This window comes from Phalacrocorax carbo, chromosome 12 (assembly GCF_963921805.1).
Source record: "Phalacrocorax carbo chromosome 12, bPhaCar2.1, whole genome shotgun sequence".
In the NCBI taxonomy this organism is placed as follows: Eukaryota; Metazoa; Chordata; class Aves; order Suliformes; family Phalacrocoracidae; genus Phalacrocorax; species Phalacrocorax carbo.
Window position 1 is genome coordinate 6,013,004 of NC_087524.1, and position 20,862 is coordinate 6,033,865.

Below are 20,862 nucleotides of genomic sequence, written 5' to 3' on the forward strand. Positions count from 1 at the left end.
CCTGTCCTTTCCTGTCTGCTGCTTCTGCATTGCAGGGATGGGAAGGAGCATCCAAGTGGGACGATAGGTTTTTTTTTCTCAGTACCAATGCTGACATAAATGGAAGTCAATGTACAGCCTCAGTGAATTGAACTTGTCAAGCTCTGGTGGTGTTTTGTACTGACAGGGAGGCACAAATTTCCCACAGGAAGAAACAGGTTCCATTCTCTAAATATTACTAAAAAAAACCCAACGCACCCCACTACTGTATTCGTGAGGAAAATGGGACTGGTTTTCCTCAAGGCACTCCTATTCCAGCCATGCCATTCGAAACGCAATTTGAAATGGCAAGAAAGAGGAGAAGTACAGGAAAGTTGTTTAGAATCGATGTCTGACCATTTTGCAATGTTCCGCATTTCTTTTAGTAAATTTCTACATACAAATCCAATGAGAGAGTACACCTTTTTTTCAGTTCTGAAGTTCAAGTCAAAATCCACTGTTTTTTTATATCTTTTTTTTTTTTCAATCTGTCACTGGGAATTCAGAACAATTTAAAAAAACATCAAACAAGCAACCTACTCTTAGAGGGAACCGAAAAGCACAGTACAGTTTGGCAAGTTCAGACATTAAAAAGCAAGAAAGAATATAATATACTCTGTGCAATGCAGCTGTGGCTAAATGCTGATTTGCACATTAGGACTAGATTAGCATCATTCAAATGTGACCTGCATATTGAATAACTATCACAAGTATAGTAGTACTGATAAAAAATGAAACTGCATGGTACGCTTCAGATCTAATATGCCACCCTTTTGCGTTCTTAGATTCCACAGATGCATAAAGGAAGAGCCATTACTTCTAAATTTTTATAATATGCATGTAACTTTGTTTCCCATAAAGGATCAGTCTGATACTCAGTATGTTTATAAAACAGAATATAATGTTGCTATAAAAGTGATTGTCTTTTAGCCACTCAAAGACAAGAAACATTCAAAGAAATGACCATATAAAAGTTGATTACTCCATTTCTATTCTGAAACCAGTCAAAACTGATTTAAGGTGTTGTGGCCCACTCATCACATATTATGTGGCTACAGTGCCTGCGTGGTTTGACTTTGAACATTTTAAACTTCAGAAAGATCTTAGTATTGATAAATCTATCTGATGCACTTTCAAATAGAAGGTAATTTGCATTTGACATGAAGGACAGGTTGTGCAGGAAGCCCCCCTAAGAAGTTTTGTGTTAGTTAAATTGTGAGCTTTAGGATAATTATTTTCTGCAGGCTAATTATTTTCCCCAACTTTTGACAATGTTCGTTCTTCGGAGAACTAAAAAGTTGAAGCCACACAGGAAACAAGAGGCACATCTGGTGTGTTGGTGGTTATATCATGTGATAAACGCGCTTTCCAGGAAACGCCTTCCAGCAAGGGCCACCAGCCTCTGAATTTTGGCATACCTCACTAACACAAAAAGCCTGTGCTGCATATGCTGTATGTGTCAGTGCCACGGCAGGGAAGCAGAGGTTTGGGGCAGGCCGGAGGATTTTTATGGTGAGAAGAGGGGCTTCCTTGAGAAATGTGAAGGGCTGCTGGTAAGCATTGAGTTGGCTCTGCTCGGGCTGTGCTCTTGGCCTTCACAGGCGCTCTTACCTGCTTTCTGCAGCAACACTAAGGACAGAGGACAGTTTTTTCAGACTGTGCAAAGGTATAACAGAAAATTCTGTGAAAGTGTGGTTGGGGAAGTTCACTAAATTCACATGGAAGACACCACAGAGAGTTGCCTTCTTTATCTGCCAGACTAGAAGGAATTTTTTGTCCAGTGATACCTAACAGATCTCATAGCAAAAACAGATCTGCATCTAAATAGCCATCTGACATCGGGTAGACACATAGAAATGCTGCACGTATGTTACAAGAGATCTAGATGTGCATAGTGTGTCTATGCATACATGTATTAGTGGTAAACTTGTATTTGCTTTTTAGAAATTACTAATATGTGAAGGTAAATCTGCCACTCCTATCTAGTAGATGGCATCAGGCTTGCTCAAGTGCTTTCTCTTGTATCGTGTCGTGGATTTTTATTCATTGCTGTCTAGTGACAGATGGCCAGCTTTTCTCTAGTGACTTTTAGCTCAATGTCCAAAGGTGATATTGAACTTTTGTTAAGACTTTGCAGGGTGTAGTAAAGTCAACCATATGCCCCTCGTAACTGAGTGATACAGTGGGGTGCAAAACCTAAGGTTCCTGCCAAAGGTAATAAACAAGCACACTAAGACAATCAGGGTTTCAGAATCTTGGACCTCCAGACGCCTCCACACAAACCAGTAGATTCAGTTAGGGAATTGTGCTTTAAGTGGTGTAGACAGAAACTCAGATTTTCTGAGTGGAAGTGTGTACCTCAGCCATCTTGTTACTCCATCATATATTGTTAAAGTGGACCTACTAAGGGTGTGCTTTCTAAATCAGACACCTTGTAACAGAGAAGGAACTTTTCATTCCTAGACTAGTATAGATTTCTTGTATAGCAGGCTAGGAGCTTGGAAAAAAAAGAGAGCTATTGATTTAATTACTTAGAAGTTAATATACATATTAGCTTGCACATAGGAGAACAGCATCTTGTAGTTACTCAAATACTGCTGTTAAGGATAGCAAAATATAGGTTCCTGACCCATTATTTTTTTTAGTATTGTCATAATTAATTCTGTTTCAAGCATACATTATTACAGATTTATCCTTTTGACAATGCTATTGAACAATTCAATTAAAGAACGCATGAAAGCTGTAGGAAGGTTACTACTGGTGTGTAAGACCTGTCTCATTTTCTCTACAATGCTATCGAAATGGATGTTGCTCATTGTATCACATGTATACTGACATGTTTTCTGCAGTGCAAAAAAAATCTTTAAAGAAGTGTTAAAGAGAATACATGGTTTGGAGAAAATCCTAGCAATTGCTTTCATTTCTATTCATAATGCTTTTTAAAAATTCTGTATCGCAGACCACCACCAAAGATCATCCATTGTTCCCCTTGCTTTTTTCACTTGTGTTTTCATTAGGTTAGTACTAATGTCTGAAAATATTTGTCGTAGCCCTTTCCGCTGCTGCACAGCTTTACTTGCAGCAGGCGCAAGAAGCCAACGCATTCACCTTTACCTTTAACTTCCTCTCAGTCCAGCAATGGGCATTACAGCACCTTTAGTGATTCAGTTTACAACGTGTGAATGGGATCACTCTGTACTTGACAGCTTTGTTAGCCCTACTCCACTAGCATGAATTGTTAGTAAAACCTGTTTTACTCTGTGGCAATGCATTGTTTTTTTTAAAGTGAACCTGCATGCACCTGAGTAGCTGTGGTCTGATGGATCACTTTGCAGTGTTGGAGCCCGTGTTAACAGAAACAGCAGATATAACTCCTGATGCATCCAGGAAACGGTTTTGTTAAGCAATGAAATGCCAAGCAAACATAATTTGTCTGCAGTGCGTAAATACATCATAACAAGTATTTTACCTTTAAAATAGATCTTAAAGGTCTTTTAATAGCTACACAAATGGAATTCATGGTAGAGGAATCACCCCAGTTCAAGGAGTTATTCCAGTCCTCTCTTCTAATTAGTTGCAATCAATTAACCACACTGTTATGCAAAAAAATCTACAGAGGTCAACAAAGGAACTTACCAGTGTTTTTCAGACATTGTTCCTGTTATCTGTAAAGTTATTGTAAAATTCATGTAGAATTCTGTACCAGTAGATGTTCTTACTCATGAAAGTTTTATGAAAAAGCTTCTACGTAAACAATGGCTTAAAAATATATATTTTATTAAAAAAACCCAAACCCCTTTAAGTCATATTTCATGAGATGTTCCCTGCTGCGTTTGTGTGCTAATGGCTGATTCTACATATCTGCACGTTCTCTGGAGGGGAAGAAGGGCTGGCTGGGATTTATGTTATGTAGAGGGCTTCCTCGAGTCAGAGAGATAAATCAGCCCACTAAAATGGGAAATCAGAGCAACTGCTGAAGTGTGTACACAGAAGGAAAATGGCACATTACTTTGTGGCACTGTAAGCACTGTAAGGAATAAAGCTCTATGCTGAAATATGCTTGAATGATACCTCTTATGAAATATTTGCTTACCAAGAAATGAGATCCATTCATGCCCAGTTTTAGTACAACCACAGCAGATTCAGGCATTCCACACTGAGGTGAGAAAAAATAGAATTATTACAATAGTATGAAACTTGACATTTGTACGCAAACTAGCTGATATTTTTATGCCCATATTGTGGAAATCTTTATACTATTTGATATGGATAATTAGAAAAGGAATATTGGACAGAACAGTAATTCTTAGAAATAGGTGGTGACTTCCATGTAAGAGATGAGGCACAGTGTTACCCCTTTCTTAGCAAGAACGATTACAGGGGATAAGGGCTGATAAAATCATGAATGGAGTAGACAAGATGAAATTATGAAGCATCAAATGTAACATAAATAGAACAAGAAGACCAACAGAAATAAACTGCAGAACTGTAATTGCTATGGGATAAGAGGAGGCCAGCATTAGAAACAGGTTAAAAGGCTTTATGTCACCAGCTACCCTCAGTAGCCATGCCATCGCCTCAGGAAATGGTTGTATCACTGACTGCTGGAAAAGGAAGGCATGTAAGAGAGAGCTCTGTTGTTACACGCTTGTTTCTCAACCCTCTGTATGCACTGGCTGCCACTTGGCTTCAGCGCCACATGGCTGGGCTAAGTGTGTCTCGCAGTTCCCACGATGGATGGGCATTGCTGGAAAGAAGCAGGTTCGGAAACAGGATTTCTTTTCTGTAACGTAGTTGTGGTGGTGGTGTTTTTTAAGAAAGTTGGTGTTGATTATAAGTTAAAATGGAACAGGAATGTACAGAAATAGTATCTTTTTTATGACAGAAACTAAATAGTAATTCGGAAAAAAAAATGGACACATTGGAGTTCCTTTATTAGAAAGCAGTAAGGAATGGAGCAGGGCTGAAGATGTCCTAAAGGTTTCACTAATGTTTTAACTTGGCTTTTTGAAGAAATTGCAGTTATGCATGGAAAGTGGGGGAAAAAAAAATAAAATTGAGAAATCATAGGTTTAGTTTTAGGTAGTCCTGCAAGGAGCAGGGAGTTGGACTTGATTGATTCTTGTGGTTCCCTTCCAATCTGAGATATTCTATGAAATATTTTATTTAAGAATGTACCACTCTTGAAATGAGTTTTAGTGTTTGTAATGCTTGTCTGTAAATTTCTGCAGCAGTAATGACCAACTCAGATACTAACAGAGGAGGAATATTAGTGAAAATAAATATTCTCAGGAAATATTTATGTGGATTTTCTAATATAATTCTTCATTTCTAGAATACTTAAAACGGATCAGATTTAGAAACATTGAAAGTGTATTTTATCTACTTTTTTTGTTACGAAAATTTCATTCTTATACATATATTTGTACAGTTTGGCCTATAATCCAATATTTCAGTGTTTACAAATTGTTCTTTTAAACTGTGGGAGAGAGTTGCTTGTTTGCTGTACAGAATAGATCACAGTTCAAAAGAAAGCATTTGCTGGAGGTGTTGGACCAAGGGTTGGTTGTGGGGTGTGTTAATTTGCCATCAGTTGCACTGATGTTGCTGGAGGGGCAAAGAATCAAGGTAATGCACAGTTTCTGCTCTTGGCTTTTGCCTATCTATTTCTAGTTATTGGCTCTGTCTCCAGTTATTGGCTCTGATAAGCTGCTTTTGCGCTTTGCCGTTGCTATTAATCAAGCATGTAACTTTTGCGTAAATTTTGGGAAAATTTGAACATTTTACATCGCTAGCTTGTCAGACAAGCAGACGACGAGCACTTTCTATCACTACTGTTTAGTGATGACCACTGAACCTTTCATTTTCTTACAAATACATTAACTCCATAGCATTAAGATCAGTACTGAGGATAGGGACTAGGTTACATGGCAAATGGAGATCAAGCAGGTAACACCAAGATATTCCATGGTGCATTCAGTGTATGACAATTATATTGTAGATGCAAGATTCCAGGGGAATAAGTACATGCGCATGACTAGCAGGTTTCCATTATCATCTTCATTTTTTTTTATGAGGAAAAGGTCAAAATCAGTAGGGTTTATTTTTTAGTAGTGAAGTTATTGATTTTATATAAAATGACTTTTGTGAGGCTGGAAACACTTTGGGGAATGGCTAGTTAATTTCTGTACCTATGACACAAAAATCTGTTCTGGAAACATCATGAAGCCTGCAATGTTAAGGAAATGGCAAAATCGCACTGTACATATGCACATTAGCCTTGTACATATATATTATGGCACCAATCTCAGTATGCCTCTTCTGGAAGATCCAGCCTCGCTTCCAGCACATAAAAGCTGATGTGAATTTCCTGAACTGCTGTCAATATATCACGTCCTGTTCAGTGCTCACTGCCTGTCTGCTATCCTGTACGCCTGTACGGCCCAATATTCCAACCTTCTCTGAAGCAGAACAACTTTTTTGTGTTTTGTTCTGAGTTGTTCTGCAGTACTCTCTGTATTGTCCAAGTGCTTCAGAAACATTCCTTAACTGCATTTTCTAAGATGACCCTGTGAGATGAAAACTCTATTAGTAGGGGAGCTGAAGTGCATTGGAGATCAAACTCATACAGTATCCAGTGTTTTCAGATGCCTAACTAGAGCTATTTAGGATCTGTGAGATATGCATGTGTACCTGAATATTCAATATTTTGGCATTTTTACCTCCTGAGCAGAGCTACCACTGTGGGTACAACTCTCACCTCTCACCACTTCTGGAAATCAGAGCCTGGAATTTCAAGTCCAGCGCTTAGGAAATGTCATGTTTTTTCTGGGTGACTTGCATGGCTTCAGGTAAAAATGCAGAGCTGGGGCGGTGACAGAATCTATTATTTCAAGGCAGAATTGAGTCGACATTGCCTTTAATTAGTTCTGTCTCTTTCAGCGAGCCCTGGCCTTGTGTACCTCACAATTTCTGTAATGGCCCAGGGTAGTGCACAAAACATACAGGTTTCTCCGCATTGCAAGAGGCAGTTTTTTGTGAATGGAAAAGGTAGCACACACAAAAGGAATTACAGACTATCATAATGCATATGTAAAAGGGGGAAAATTCAGGTTGTAGGAGTAATCCCAGTTCTGGCATGCTCAACATTGAGTGCTTGTTTCTGCAACCTTAACAGCGTTATTTTAGGGTTCACGTACACGTATGGCCAGCCTCAGGTGGGGCGGGCGGGTGGTGGAATCCAGCCCAGTCTGCTGGTGCGTTGGCTGCCTGTGGGAAGGGCAGCAGTACCCGGTGCTAAGGCTCTGGTAGCAGGAGCTAAACATCTCTGGACGTGGTGGCTGCGGGCGAACGGCTGCTACTCCCCAGTGCCAGGCCTTGATGCGCAGAATGGCCAAGCACTGAGTGCTGGTTATGCTGTAGCAGTTTGGTCACTTAGCTGCTTTAATCAGTGATGTGACTGTAAGCATAGGCACGAAGAGCTGTTAATAAAGTTGGAAGAGTCTCTCTTAACAACTGTGAAGCCAGTAGTTACAGTAGTTACAACTATGAAGCCTGCTGAAATTTCCCTGGAAGCCTCTGAGTTGTTGAACAATTGTTACTAATTTTCTGCCTTGTATTCTGCCGTAGAATTACAGGGTACTTTAAAATCATTATATCTTCGATTAATTAGTCTGATTTCCTTTAAGCTGAAAGGCTTTGAACTAACTAATCCTCTGAGTGGCTGTTCACAGTAATATGTTTGCAGTTTAGCTGATACATTATCATTATGGTATGCATTAATCCCATGGAACAGGTTGGCGTTCTCAATGTGGGGACAATGGTCCACCTGTGATACATCTGCATTGCAAAACTGTCATTTTAATTTTTTTTAAATTGCACATTCACGAGCGTGTGTATTTATGCACAAGGCAAAATGCAAAAATAACAAAAAATGAACGTTTAAAACTTGTCCCACTTTTTACATGGCTAAAAGTGGAACTCTTCATAACACTGTATTATTTTCCTTGAAAAAAATCACATGCTGCTTCAGTTGAAAAGGATGAGAAACCTTAATGATAATAAATTTTCACTGTTGGTATAAAGCAGGTACTGGAAAAGATTGGTGCTTCTACAGTTAGAAGTAGGATGAACACAAGACAGAAAAGTCCTATATATGAAATTATATAGAGAAACTTGCATTAAAAAAACCCAAAAGGAATGTAAAGTGAGGCATATATCAAAATATAGTGAATGGACTTTATTGTGTAAGTAAGTTAGAGGTAGAAGTCTAAAACCTGAGTCATAGTATCCAGTAAGTTACAAGGAAAAATCTGATATCAAAAGAAGGCTATATCATGGAGGATATATTTTATATATCTTGGAGGAGATTATGCAAGTAGAGAAAGGATGGCTGAAGGCAAGCATGGAATATTTTGTGCAATTCAGGTTATTTTACATATACTAGAAAGGCCACTGCAGAACTGGGAAAGGTACAAGCAGACAAAGGAATGCATAACAACAACAACAAAAACAGCTCAAGTACCTTTAACTTAAGCAACATGTAGCAACTACTGTGGGTATATATGCATTGAGAAGAAATGATGAACAGTAGGTTCTTATTGACAAGCTGTAAATTTTCAGGTGTATTCAAATATAAAGTCTAGACCCGCTTTCAGTGAAATGGTTATTTCTTCCCAGCAGGGAATAAATTGGGGCGTGAAATACCTTTTCTATTATAAGAAATATCCCTGTGAGCAAACATTTTTCATATGATTTGCCATGCAGGAGATCTTGGCTACCAGCCTCTACCATGTATTTGATTTCTGTAAAAAAAACAGGAGAGCACCAAGAAACTCACAAGTTATTAATAAGAATAGGTTCTTGGGGGTGACAGTTGCTGACTAATCTATTTTCAGTACTTTTGAATATCTGTGCTAGATTTAGGATATCTGTTTTTCAAAGATAAATCCAGTAAAAGTTTCTGCTAGCTGAGTATAGACTGGACTGTCTAAATTGTTACATATACATTCAGTACCTGTCTTAGGAGCTCTGCAACTTGAAAAGCTGTCCAGTTCTCAAATTCCTCTTGAGATGGTAGTTTTGTGGCCATGTTGCTATCCGATTAGAAAGACTTGATCTATATGAGTTAAGATGGAACTGTTGCTTCACTGGTTTTTACTGAGCTGCTGTAGAAATACTAGGAGGAAGTCCTTTTTGCAACTTTTTTCCTGTTTGCTCACTTAAAGTGAACGCCTGTAAAGGGTGATTTAGGAAGTACCCATATTCTTCTATGACTGATTCTTTCCAGTATAAGGAAATGGTAAGTTGTTATATCAACATATGCAAATATCTGTCATAACTAAAATCAGTTAAACAAATTCTGCTGAAAATCAGTGTATAAAATATTTTTTAAGTCATCAGCACCTTAGAGGTTTAAATATGGAAACTGTTTTTCATATCTATTGCAGAAACAATTAGTGATAGCTGTCTCTTGCCTACCTTGAACTCCTTGATCCAGCTGCTTGGATCTTCCTTCAGATTGCATTTGACTTGCTTTTGGGTTTTGACATACTGTGCTGTGGTGTTTAGACAGAAAGAAGAGAGTTCAGTTCCGGAACTTTTACTTCCATATTGTCACATCATATAATCTCATTCTTTATGTCAAGTCTGGCCAGCATACTTTTGGGCTCAAATAAATCACACGATTAGTGTAAGGCAATGTATGATCTAAAGTTTTGGAGTTTTTGTTTTGTTTTGTTGGGTTTTTTCTCCCGTCATTATTATTAGTGCTAAAGAAGAAATTTTCAGTGAATTAATCCCAGTGCTACATTATCTTCTCAAAAGGTAGGGCTAACATAAAATGCTTGTACTGAGTCAGACCATAAGCTCATCCAGCTCAGCATCTTCTTTTCTGACTACCAGAATGAGCTACTTAGGACACTGTATAGAAACAGGGCAAGCCTGTAAGTCTTCCATAGTATTCTCCCAGTCTCCAACCATTTTGAACTCAGCGACTTAGTGGCCTGGATATGGCTTCTATATATGCTGCATTCATATGTCACATACATTACACCAGTGGTTCCCAAATTTGGAGACATGACTGTTTCCCTTTAAGGAGGGAGATGTGCAATGGACCGGGCAGGCACAGCCAGGAATTGCTGCTGGGCTGCAGGAGGAGGAAGGCAAATGTTTTTTAATAGAGGCTGGGACTCAATGGAGTCAAAAGGGAGCAGAGCAGAGGGGGATCAGGACGGGCACGTCTGCCCCTTCCCACCCCTGTCCCTGTCCAGCCATCTCCTCTGAGCTGCGTTGCTGCCCCGCTCACAGCCCTTCTGTGCCTTTTCACCTCTTAACCCAGAATACACTTCCAGTGTGAGAGGAGCGGCATATGCAGTTCTTAAATTGGAGAAGGGGCGGGGTGCATATTCTAAAATGGAGCAAGCGGGAAAAGTTTGAGAGGCATTGCTTTGTCGAATGGGCAATAAAATTGCAAAGATGCAGCTGCAGCTGCTGAAACAAACCCAGATTATTTTGCTCAGCAGTTCTGACTCACCACAAAAGGAGAAATACGAAAGCTTCCGTAAAAGGCTGGAGACCAAGGAATGTTATAGACTTCTTTCCAATTACTCTTCCTGTTTTATTTCCCAGTGCAAAATGGATTTGGGGCACATGTTCAAAGATTAAAATGGGTTTCAGCTAAGTTGAAATGTCTCATCTGCTATCCTTCTTCAGATTTTCCTGCCTGTATTTTTGCTGTTAGAGTTACTGACAGGTCAGTTGTTGCCAGTGACTACTCTTAACCCTTTGCTATCTTGTGACTTTGCAGCACACTGAATCCAACAGAACTCAACTCCTGGAATTTCAGAAATGCAGAATTGAGATAGAAGCCTTTGCAACTTAAGCTTTGCTTCCTTGGAATAATCTCCAGCTGCCTGGCTGGCACACTGTAAGAAAAACTATATTGGATTTCATAGTGTTTCGTAGTGTTCAATGTTTCAGTGTTGGCTGTGAGTTGTTCCAAGGGGGGCAACATCTCCCTGGATGATGGGAGGGAGAGATACTCTCTTTCACTGTGTACAGGACCAGAAGAGAGAGGTGCACATATTCCTTAAGAAATCTTTCTTGCCCAGTTTGAGTACAGGAGTGATTGTGTCACCAGTAAGGTCTTCATGTATGGTGGAGGTGGGAAGCAGCTGGGTGGGAGGTATGTGTGAGTTACAGGTTTAATGGTTGCTTAGGGGAAACAACACAATAACAGATGGTATCAGGTGTGAAACATGACTAAAATGAAGTATAGGAATGCTGTCCTTTGTGCAGTACAAGTTGAGTTTGGTTACTGAGTAGGTGTACGCAGTTCTAGTTCGGAACATCTCAAGGGCAGATTAAAAATAGTGGTTTAAGGATTTTGCAATTCAGTTCGTGCTGCCAGCAGTACCTGCTGTCTCTTCCTGCTGCCCTCCAGTGCGATGTTCCTACGCTGCCTGGTAGTCTGCAGCGTGAGCTGAAGCCCTGCCCTGGCAGCTCACCCACCTCTCCGTGCCCAGGCCTCCCTCTTGTCCCGCCGGGCTGCGCTTCGACTGCTCTCCCCCAGCACTAACTTCTGGCTAATTCTCCTATCATTGCCTGTGTTGACATTGCCTTAATTTATATTCTGGGTTCTCAGGAGAGTACTCTCAAGAGGACAGTGTTTATGCAGTTCACCTCTCTCCACTGAGTGAGACAGAGATCTATTTGAGAAGGTCATGTTCGGCTTTGTGTTCCCAAAGGGGCGGTAGCAGAGGTGGTTGAACAACAGCGACTGTAGCTTGCAAGAAATATTTTGCCATTTGTGTTTTAGTCAGATTAGAAATGATGACAGAAAAAAAAATAATCAAAAACCAGGGACATGGGGAGGTTCCTCTGTGATCTTGCAGCTGGTCTCTTCATGCTGCTATTCATGTTGGCTTGATCAATGCTGTAGTTTTTCTTTCCTCAAGCGTGTGCAATGAAAATTGAGAATATTATCATGCACTTCCACTTGCTTTCCACTACCCTAAAGGGGATTATTTCCAGAATTGTTGGCTAGGAGGCCCCCAGATTTTGTTATCGATTCTACTTAGTCCCCTCATACTTCTAGTAACTCTGTGCAGTATATCAGCTTTCATGGAAATACAAGTAAATATGTGCACTTGAACACATATTGGCTCTGTGGGCTGCAGTGGGGGGATCCTTGAGCAGAATACTGAGGCTTCCAGGATCTGCCACTGTTGCTTTCCAAACGGCCAGGTGCCTACACGTAACTTTCAAGGAGATTGTAGAGACACGAATGAGAACCAGCACTAGCCCTGGGCAGGTCATGCTCTCTTGCTACTGAATATCCCCTGCAGCCTCTTGACCTGGCATGGACACCGGCAGGCTTAAAAATATGCTTGTGTACGTGTGCAAAGTGTAATCTGTTTTAAACTTGTATCTAATGTTTTTCATCTGTACTTTTTACAATTTCACTCCTCAAAAAAGGCAAAAATCGGATTCTGTCTATTAAGAAAATTTTACTTTTCTGGACCCCTTAGCAAAAACGACATCTATTACTTGAGAACTAACAAATTTCAGAGGAATCTTAGTTAATGTGTGTATTTTATACACCAGGTAATTTGGCTTCTAAACAGAAAGTCATTCTCATACATAACTTGTACATAAAGCAGAGTTGATACACAGTTACAGTATATATTTGAATGAATTTTTTTCTTACAGTCTGGAATGTGCAAGCCACATAAGAAGCATGTTTTTACAGGCTACAGCTCCTTGGAGTTTCATAAAGTAAGTTCTCAATTTGCAATTTCATAGAAATTGTTAATAGGCAGTATAAAAACTAATTACTAGATCATACCACTAGCAATTCTTACTAAATACAACATATATTTTCATGAACATAAGCACTAAATGTGTTAAATTATTTCAAAACTTTCAAAGTTAAGTTCTGCTTTGCAAAAACCTGTAGCAGCTGCATGCAACTTATTTACTGGATATAACACTGGAATACTGCTCTCGGGAAAATATACTTGAGCAAAATAGCTCAATTAAATATTACTGTATATAAAATATGAGCCATTGTCACTGTTTCCCCGCCCCCCTTCATTTTATACAAAAGTAATGAAAGGAACATGACTTACCATATACTAATTTTTCTTTTCCCAGGCACACATGTTGGAGTTGATTCCAAGTAAGTTAAAGGAGCGGTTTCTCATGTCTGTTCTTCCCCCTTAAACTGTCCCATATGTATTTTGTTGTTGTTAGTGTGATTGACAGGCTTGGCATTCATGGTGGGTGGGAGAAAAATGTTCTTAAAGTAAAACGCTGGAATAGTGTCAGTCCGATTCAGAGTTCACAGAGAACATCAGAAAACGAAGGCTTACTTGCAGCTATCTGTCTAGAAGTTTGATAAAGTTTTGCTAATTGGTTTTGTCATTTTTTTATTTAACAGGAAATAAAAGTAACAGAGTCAACAGAAATCATAGGGTCTGGAAGAGACCTCGGGAGGTCTAGGCAGGGCTTCAGCAGAGAGGCAGGATCAAATAGAACTAGAACAAATTGGCTCAGTCTTGGAAATTGGTTTGGTAACCCCTTTTTCTAACTGAGTTCTTGGGGTAGCATCAAGTTCACCATATCCTTGGGTGGCACAGCAGGAGGAAGAACTCGAATATTTCTGTGCTGTGCTGCTGGAGGGTGCAAGAGAAAGTGCCCATTGGTGAGGATAGCTGTTGTCCAAGCACCAGAGGGGCTAGACCTAGACCTCCTCTCTTTCCTGAGGAAGCAAACCCAGTTTCCTTAGCATTTCTTCAGAAGTAATGATTGTCTTATTTAGTCGTCTTTGTTTGGCTTCAGTTTGGCTCCATCTTAATTGAAAGATAGGGTGGCCAAACCGGTCCCAGAATACTATTTTTTATCCTGTGGTAACTGCCTCTGTCTCAGCCATATCCCAAGGTACTTTAGAAGTGTGCTTGTTATTCAACATCCATGTTCTTAACAAAATACTGAATACAATTAAAACCAGCACAAATTTCGATGGGACCCTCCTTGAAATACCCACTGAGTTTGGAAGTGATTTGCAGCTATCTTTTCAATATAAGTCAGATGAGCACTTAAAATATACAGTACTTTCACCACATTTCTCTAGTTCACGTGTGATGATTTTTATATGGGACCACATCAAAAACCTTGATGATAATATCTACTTTGGGCCCCTTATCTACTAGGTGGCTGTCGTAGCAAGGAAGGAAATGAGACTGATTTGATACAGTTTGTTCCTGACAAGTCAGTTTTTACTGCAGTATTAAAGAAACAATTTATAAGTATATTGAGGCCCAATGTTTGTTTTAGTACATTTGTGAGAATTGAAGTTGGGCTGACTGTTCTGTAGCTCCCTGTCCTCCTTCCCCCCTCATCTTAAAGGATGGGTGTTTGCCCTTCTTTACCTACTGTCATTTTACTGACCTACATTATGTGCTGAATTTATAGCACTCAGAGTTCAAGGATAATGCCTTGGCTAGTCTTTTACATAATCTGTATTGAGAATATCGTTACGCCCTTCTTATTTATATTTATAATCCACCTTAATACCGATAATAAATATTCTGATCCTGCTGTGGCTGCTATCAAAATTAAGCATCTGGTCACAATCTTTTCTGTGAAGACTAATTAAAATATTTCAGTTTTCTCTCATTTTTTCAAAATTTATTCTCTTCCTCCCCACTAAACTGTGGAGCTGTAACTGCTTCTGTTTTTCTCTTACTAATATCTCAGGAGCCACAGTGACTTGAATGGATTTTGGATGAAGCTGTGAGTGAGGGAAGTGCTGCAGGCTTTTCCGATGGTGCCACAGGTAAGTACTAAGGGAAGAAGTTTCTTAGAAAATTACTTTCTGCAGAAACATTTTTGTACTTTGGATGGTTTAGCTTAATTGCATTCTGGCATGTGCCTTTATCATTAAATTGCTGTTTGGTTTTCAACATTTGTTCTGTGGAAGTTCATGTTGAAATTCTAAAAACCATGAAGCGAGAAGGTATTCAGAATCTCGTCTTTTTATACATAAATACTGTATTGCTTAAAACTGACATTTGTTCTTACAATAATAAAACCATAATGCCAAATTCATAACAACTTTTGTAGTGGTGTGACCTATCTCAGAGCTTCATTGTAACTCAGAACGTGGCAGACTCAGCAAGATTTTCTGGTTTTGCAGAAGTGGGGTTTAGGAGCTACAACTGTTTCCATGTGACAACATGTAGTATTTTTGGAGTTGTAATTGCATTTTTAGATTGGTGGTGGATTCCCCCTGCCCCCTCCCCCCCCCATGCCAGCCAATTATATGAGGGATGGAAATGAGTTCGAGAGTCTTGGGTTCCCTTTGTGACCGATGTAGATTATTTTTTATGATTTAGATAAGTCAGTTAGGGAGCCTTTCAGAGGCCAAAGGGAACTCTGCCTGCCTAAATACTTCATGGATCTTTGCAAGTCTCCTTATTTTCTGTCCTGGTGTTCTCTCATGGAAAGCAGAATAGAAGATTTAGTACTGTAGCAGGGAGAACCATAGGGAGCCTTAATATATCAACGATTTCCCAAATGTTATGAAAGCTTTCATGTTATAAAATGAGCATGTGGGTTTTGTAGATGTCTGCCCGTTTGTTTTGTGTTTGCTTTTTTTTTCTCTTTTGGGGGGGATATTCAGTAAATGGTATTTTTTTCAGTTTTACTAACTGCATGTTGTATACATTTCCTGTCTTGTTTAAGTTTTAATACAGAGCAATAATCTGTAGAACTTCTTTGAGCAGCTATCTCACAAGTCAACATAAAATTTATTGGAGGATTCTGGCATGTAGGCTATGCTACTAAAAAATAAATAACGTTTCATGGTAAAGAACAAAAACCATATATTTGCTTTACTTAATTGAAGTATCTCTTTGTTTAGCCCTAAAGAGTAACTCCAAAATGCATTTCCTTCTTGTGATTGCAAAAGACCCAGACCCAAAGAAACCTCAAGTGGAAGAGAACAAAACCCACAAAACCCAAACCCCAGACCCAAAAAACCTTGCTAAGAATGGTTAGCACCATTGCTATACCAAGGAGGCTAAGACTGTACGCTGATTTGAAACCTGTCACCTTCAAATAATGTCCTCTATATCCAGTTTGCTGCATAAATATACCCTCTTTATTTCACTTGTTCTTCAATCCATTCCTTGAACATGTCATTTCAGCTGGATTTTAATTATTGCCAAATGCTAGGGTTTTTTTTCTTTGCTTGTTTTGTGACACACATGCTGGATACATGGCATAAAAACAATTGTCTTAAGGACAGTTGCTCTTTGTGTTATCACTCAGCCTTCTAAAATCTTTTTATGTGGCTTTTGATTGTTAGTTAGACCTTCTCTTTGAATCTAGCAATAGATTCAGCCATTATTCTAGAGATTTTCCCACATCTAACCATGCATTAAAAAATGTACTTATTCTCATATGTATTTGTTTGTAACCTGAATTTTGCACCTAGTTTTCTTTATCTTTTCAAAAATTCATGTTTTTAACTAGTACAATAAAATATAACAGTAATAAAAACCCAACCTGCTACAAAAGTGACATTGTTCATAAGAAATTCTCTTTGATTTTTTTGAAGGCTGGAATTGATGCTGTGGTGCTTCGTTGTGATATCCTTAGCAAGTACTCAATATTCTTTGCAGTTTAACTGAGCCACTTCTTTGATTTTTATTTGTTTGAACACCTTGGCAGAACTTGCTGTCTGTTCCTCTCGATTCATATGTTGGCTTGTGTAATTTACGCTTACATTTTATATAATTTCTTTATAGAACCTCCCCTTCTTTGAAATTCATCTGTGTGTTGACTATTCTGATAAAATATAGGAAAACGTGTACAAAGAAATTTCTGTCTGGCAACACTTATATGCATTACAATTTAGTGAGTAAATTTCAAAACAGAGAAATATTATTTCAGTGTCTTGCCTTATCATTTAAATAACATTCCTGGCAGCTTAAATTTGAAAAGCTGTGACTGATGCTTATTTTAAATTAGTTTATTTTCTTGTGATGGATTTTGTTAGTATAATGAATTCTTAGTTAGACACTGTTGATTTCTGTGAGGCTTGTACACTGATACGCATAGGAGGTCTTTTACCATGCACATGACTCTTCATATGAGATAAATGGAAAAATGTTAAATTAGTACTTCAGCTCCCAGTAGGCATAATATTGCATCATTGCATGGTATTTTACAGCAGAAGATCTCAACAGAAGGTTGACCCTGCAGGTGTTGAAGGCTGCCATGAAGTTAGTATAAGAACGAGAGTGGTGGGGTTTTTTTTTGTTTTGCTGCATCTAATTCCCAGGTCCAGAGTTCTCTGTCACTGCAATGAACTTGGCTAACCCAGCTAGTCATAGTTAGAGAAATTTCCAAACGATGGAAGTCTGCCTCAGCATGACTTCCAGATGAGGGCTAGATTTAAATAAAAACATATGAAGATGTGCATTTATTTCAAGTTTTATCAATACCACTCATTTCTTTGAGGTACAGGCACAGAGATACGCCTCCATTGCCCACTTGCCCCACACTTCCACTGTACTCCTCACAGCACTCGTGACCTTTGGAACAGCCTTTGATGCTTCAGTACATCCAGCTACCACACAGCAGTTATGTTGACTTCCACAAGGAACTAGTATTACTCAAGTTCACTGAATTGATAGAGGCTTGAACCAGAAAATCTTCAGTCACAACAGATTTGGAGTGATAACTGCAGTATTTGTTGTCAGGATGCATTGTTAGCAAGAAAGGTGAGGTACATCACGGAAAGCATGCTTCTGTTCTGAAGAGGTATTTCCTCCTGCTTAACTTACAGGTTCAGAGAAGGGTGACGTTTCTCCCTGAGCTGGGGAACTTAGAAGCATCAAAACAATAGTGAAGCATTAGTGTACTGCTGTTATATTATCATCAGTATTGTAGTGTATTTATACTATATAGTATAGTACTATAGCAAGTATTATAGCACTGTACTATAGTATTATTATATAGTGTTTCTGTGCTGCTGACATGCAGGTTTCATTCAAAAACATGTACCAGGTGAATTCCCAAAGGTCATAGCTTTAGTTCTATTTACTTAGAATGACTGAGATAACACTTGACAGGGAAAGTAACTGGCTGGGGGAACAGGGCACTACAAAATCTAGGACCTTTCTGTAGGACAGCAGAAGATCTGAGGGAAACTGCAGTCAACTGTCACATGAAGGAGGGGAGATCTGGGAACAGAATCTGAGAGATGGAGTGGTTTGGACAAGGTGTTTATTGCTTATTGTCATAAAAAGATCACATGGAAGGAAGAAAGCAAAAATTGTGGCTTTGGGGAGCCCAAAGAGCTGAGGGAAGCATGTTATTCACTTTTACGCATAAGAGGAATTGGGTGGAGCATATGTGTCAGCTGGCCAGCATCCAGATATTGTTTGGATCAAAAATAAGCAGATGTCCTCCCTACTTCCAGTCAACAAAGCCCTGAAAATGAGGTTGGAAAAGTGAACTTCTGAGTCTGTTAAATAAAGACAGAAGAAAGGAAGGAATTCAAAAGGGGAAGGGGTGCTTAGAAGATGGATAGAAGAATTGAAGAGATTGAGAAAGGGAGGGGGTGTAGAAGTGGAAAGGTATGAAAGTAAAGAAAATGAGAAAGGAGGTGATGGGGAGACAAGCTGTATAAATAAAGAATATTTCTCAAGGTTTTTAGACTCATAAATAGAGCTTTTACATGTCTTGTGTCCTTAGCCTGCTGACATAGATAAACTCTGCTTGGAAAATTTTATCTGACAGTCAACAGACAGAGAATATGATAAAATCTCAAAAAGTAAGAAAGACCTTAAGAGCTGAGACATCTATAGATTTTATTTTTTTCTGACTGCAGTATCTGGGGAGATCTCAAAAAGATATTTCAAGACATATGTTTATGACAATAAATTTTAAATGACAGAACTATCAAGAAAAAAAGACAAAAAATACTTTCTAATCTTTCTCATTTGAGTCTACACAACTTAATAATTTCACAACCTTATATTCTAATTCATTTTTATTAGTTTGGTTTTGTTTATCATTTAGGAAATGGTAATGTTGTCAAATCTCTCCATCAGCACGGTATTAAGTGAAACTAGATCTAGGTAAAATGATCTTTTGATAACCAGAAAGGTATGGAAGGAACAAACATTCCGTGACAGATTCTTCCCCACACCAAATCTGGAGGAGTCTTCTATTGTTATATGCTGAATACGGTCAGAACTTAGTATGGTTATGTCTATTCTCTTTACATTTTTCTTGAACTAGCTTTTGCTTTTGTGAACCTTTCTTCCATAGCTTTAGCGTCTCCAGCTCAATTGTCATAGAGATACTCTGGGAAAGCCGTGAAAAGTCATACAGGTATTTTCTTTGCACAGTGCCAAAGTCGCCTGTTGCTGTATGAATTGGTGACAATATGGAGTTGTTTCAGTTTATTCTTCTCTCCTCTCTTCCAAAGGCAGAAGCCATGCTAATCATGTTAGTTTATTTCCAAGGAGAAATGCTGGAGCTTCTAAATGTAATTAGGAAGAGGGTGAATAATGACATGGGATGTACCAAAGGGCAGTTTTGTGGTACCAGCTGGAATTAGTGGGAATGAGGGTAGTAGCTGACTGTTGCTTGTGCATGTCTTGCATGAGAAACAGTACCGTTAAAGTATAGCTCAGGATTTTTGCTGTTTCTAGGGAATATACTAGGGAATGCTGGGCTCAATATTCATGCATATCGCAACCTAATGGAGGAAACTCCAGTAACAGCTGCGCTTGTGTGTTGTAAACATTCCTCTGATAAGCTTTTTAAGGATCTAGATATGAGGTGCTCAGTATGCATCCATCTACTGGCAGTATTATAAATATTGCATTTCTGACCTTCAGATTTTCCCTCTTGATATCTGGTTAAATGATATATTTGCCGGTTTGACACTGCTGACATTCTGTCTGCTGGGTCTAACATTGTTATCCCGTGATTCCTTATGATCCCATTGTCATGGGAATGATATATCTCAAATGACGAATATACTTTGAAGCAACATGGGAAATAAACACACTGACTAAACTTCATTTACAAGACTTTTTGTTGCAAAATGCCTTATTCAGTGTCCGGTATTTTAAAACACTGCTGTTTTATGAGATAATGTAAAGGAGGATGAGCTATTATTCAGGTGGATACCGAGTATCTCAATTATGGTTTTAGTCAGTTTTTCCCTTGCTTTTGATTTCCCATGCACTGACTTACTGGGCTTTGCAAGACAATAAACTGAACAGCAGTGGAAATAGAAGCTTCCCGTTTTCCTTCAGTGGTGAGTGCTTCAATTATCTAGAGATGTGCTCTTCTCTAGAACTGGTGAAAGTTAACTTCACTTCTAGAAAAGCAAATGGCAAAGCATATGAGGTGAGACAGAGAAGAAATGAACACATAAAAATTTTGCACTGTTAAAATTTTTTCTTATATGCTTGTTTTATGTTTTTGAACACACCTCAAAAGCAGAAAAGCAGCCCTACCTTAGAATTCCATGCCTGTTTTCAAGAGCTGATTCGATGTATGATGTGAATAAGACCTTGATAATGTTACCTATATTTCTGAATAATTGAAGTCTATTTTGATTCAAGTATTTTATGAAAAGCCATTCAGTGGGAGGTGTTTATGCATAACCTTTATGTCCTCGGTCCTTTGTTATTAAAAAGAAATTAAATGAGAACTTCAGGAAAAAAATTGTCAACAATAAATGTCAGGCTGATAAAAACCTCACCATTGACCTTCAGAACAGTGCGATCTGACTATGATGTGATTATCCTC

General features: G+C 38.7%; 1 protein-coding gene across 3 annotated transcripts in view; it reads right to left on the bottom strand.

The window, feature by feature from the left end:
• The window catches only part of BLNK (B cell linker), a 107,242-nt gene extending 93,996 nt beyond the window's left edge, over positions 1-13,246 (bottom strand). For 2 of the 3 annotated variants that reach the window (XM_064463862.1, XM_064463861.1), the window contains exons 1-2: positions 9,035-9,147; positions 4,112-4,174 (exon numbers count right to left, since the gene is read on the bottom strand). In XM_064463862.1, coding sequence (XP_064319932.1) covers positions 4,112-4,174; positions 9,035-9,109 — 138 coding nt within the window. In that variant the 5' untranslated portion in view covers positions 9,110-9,147. Of the gene's footprint in view, positions 1-4,111; positions 4,175-9,034; positions 9,148-9,498; positions 9,576-13,148 lie in introns of those variants that run through there. The other variant, XM_064463863.1, reaches the window with a different exon arrangement.
• Between the last annotated feature and the right edge of the window lie 7,616 nt (positions 13,247-20,862).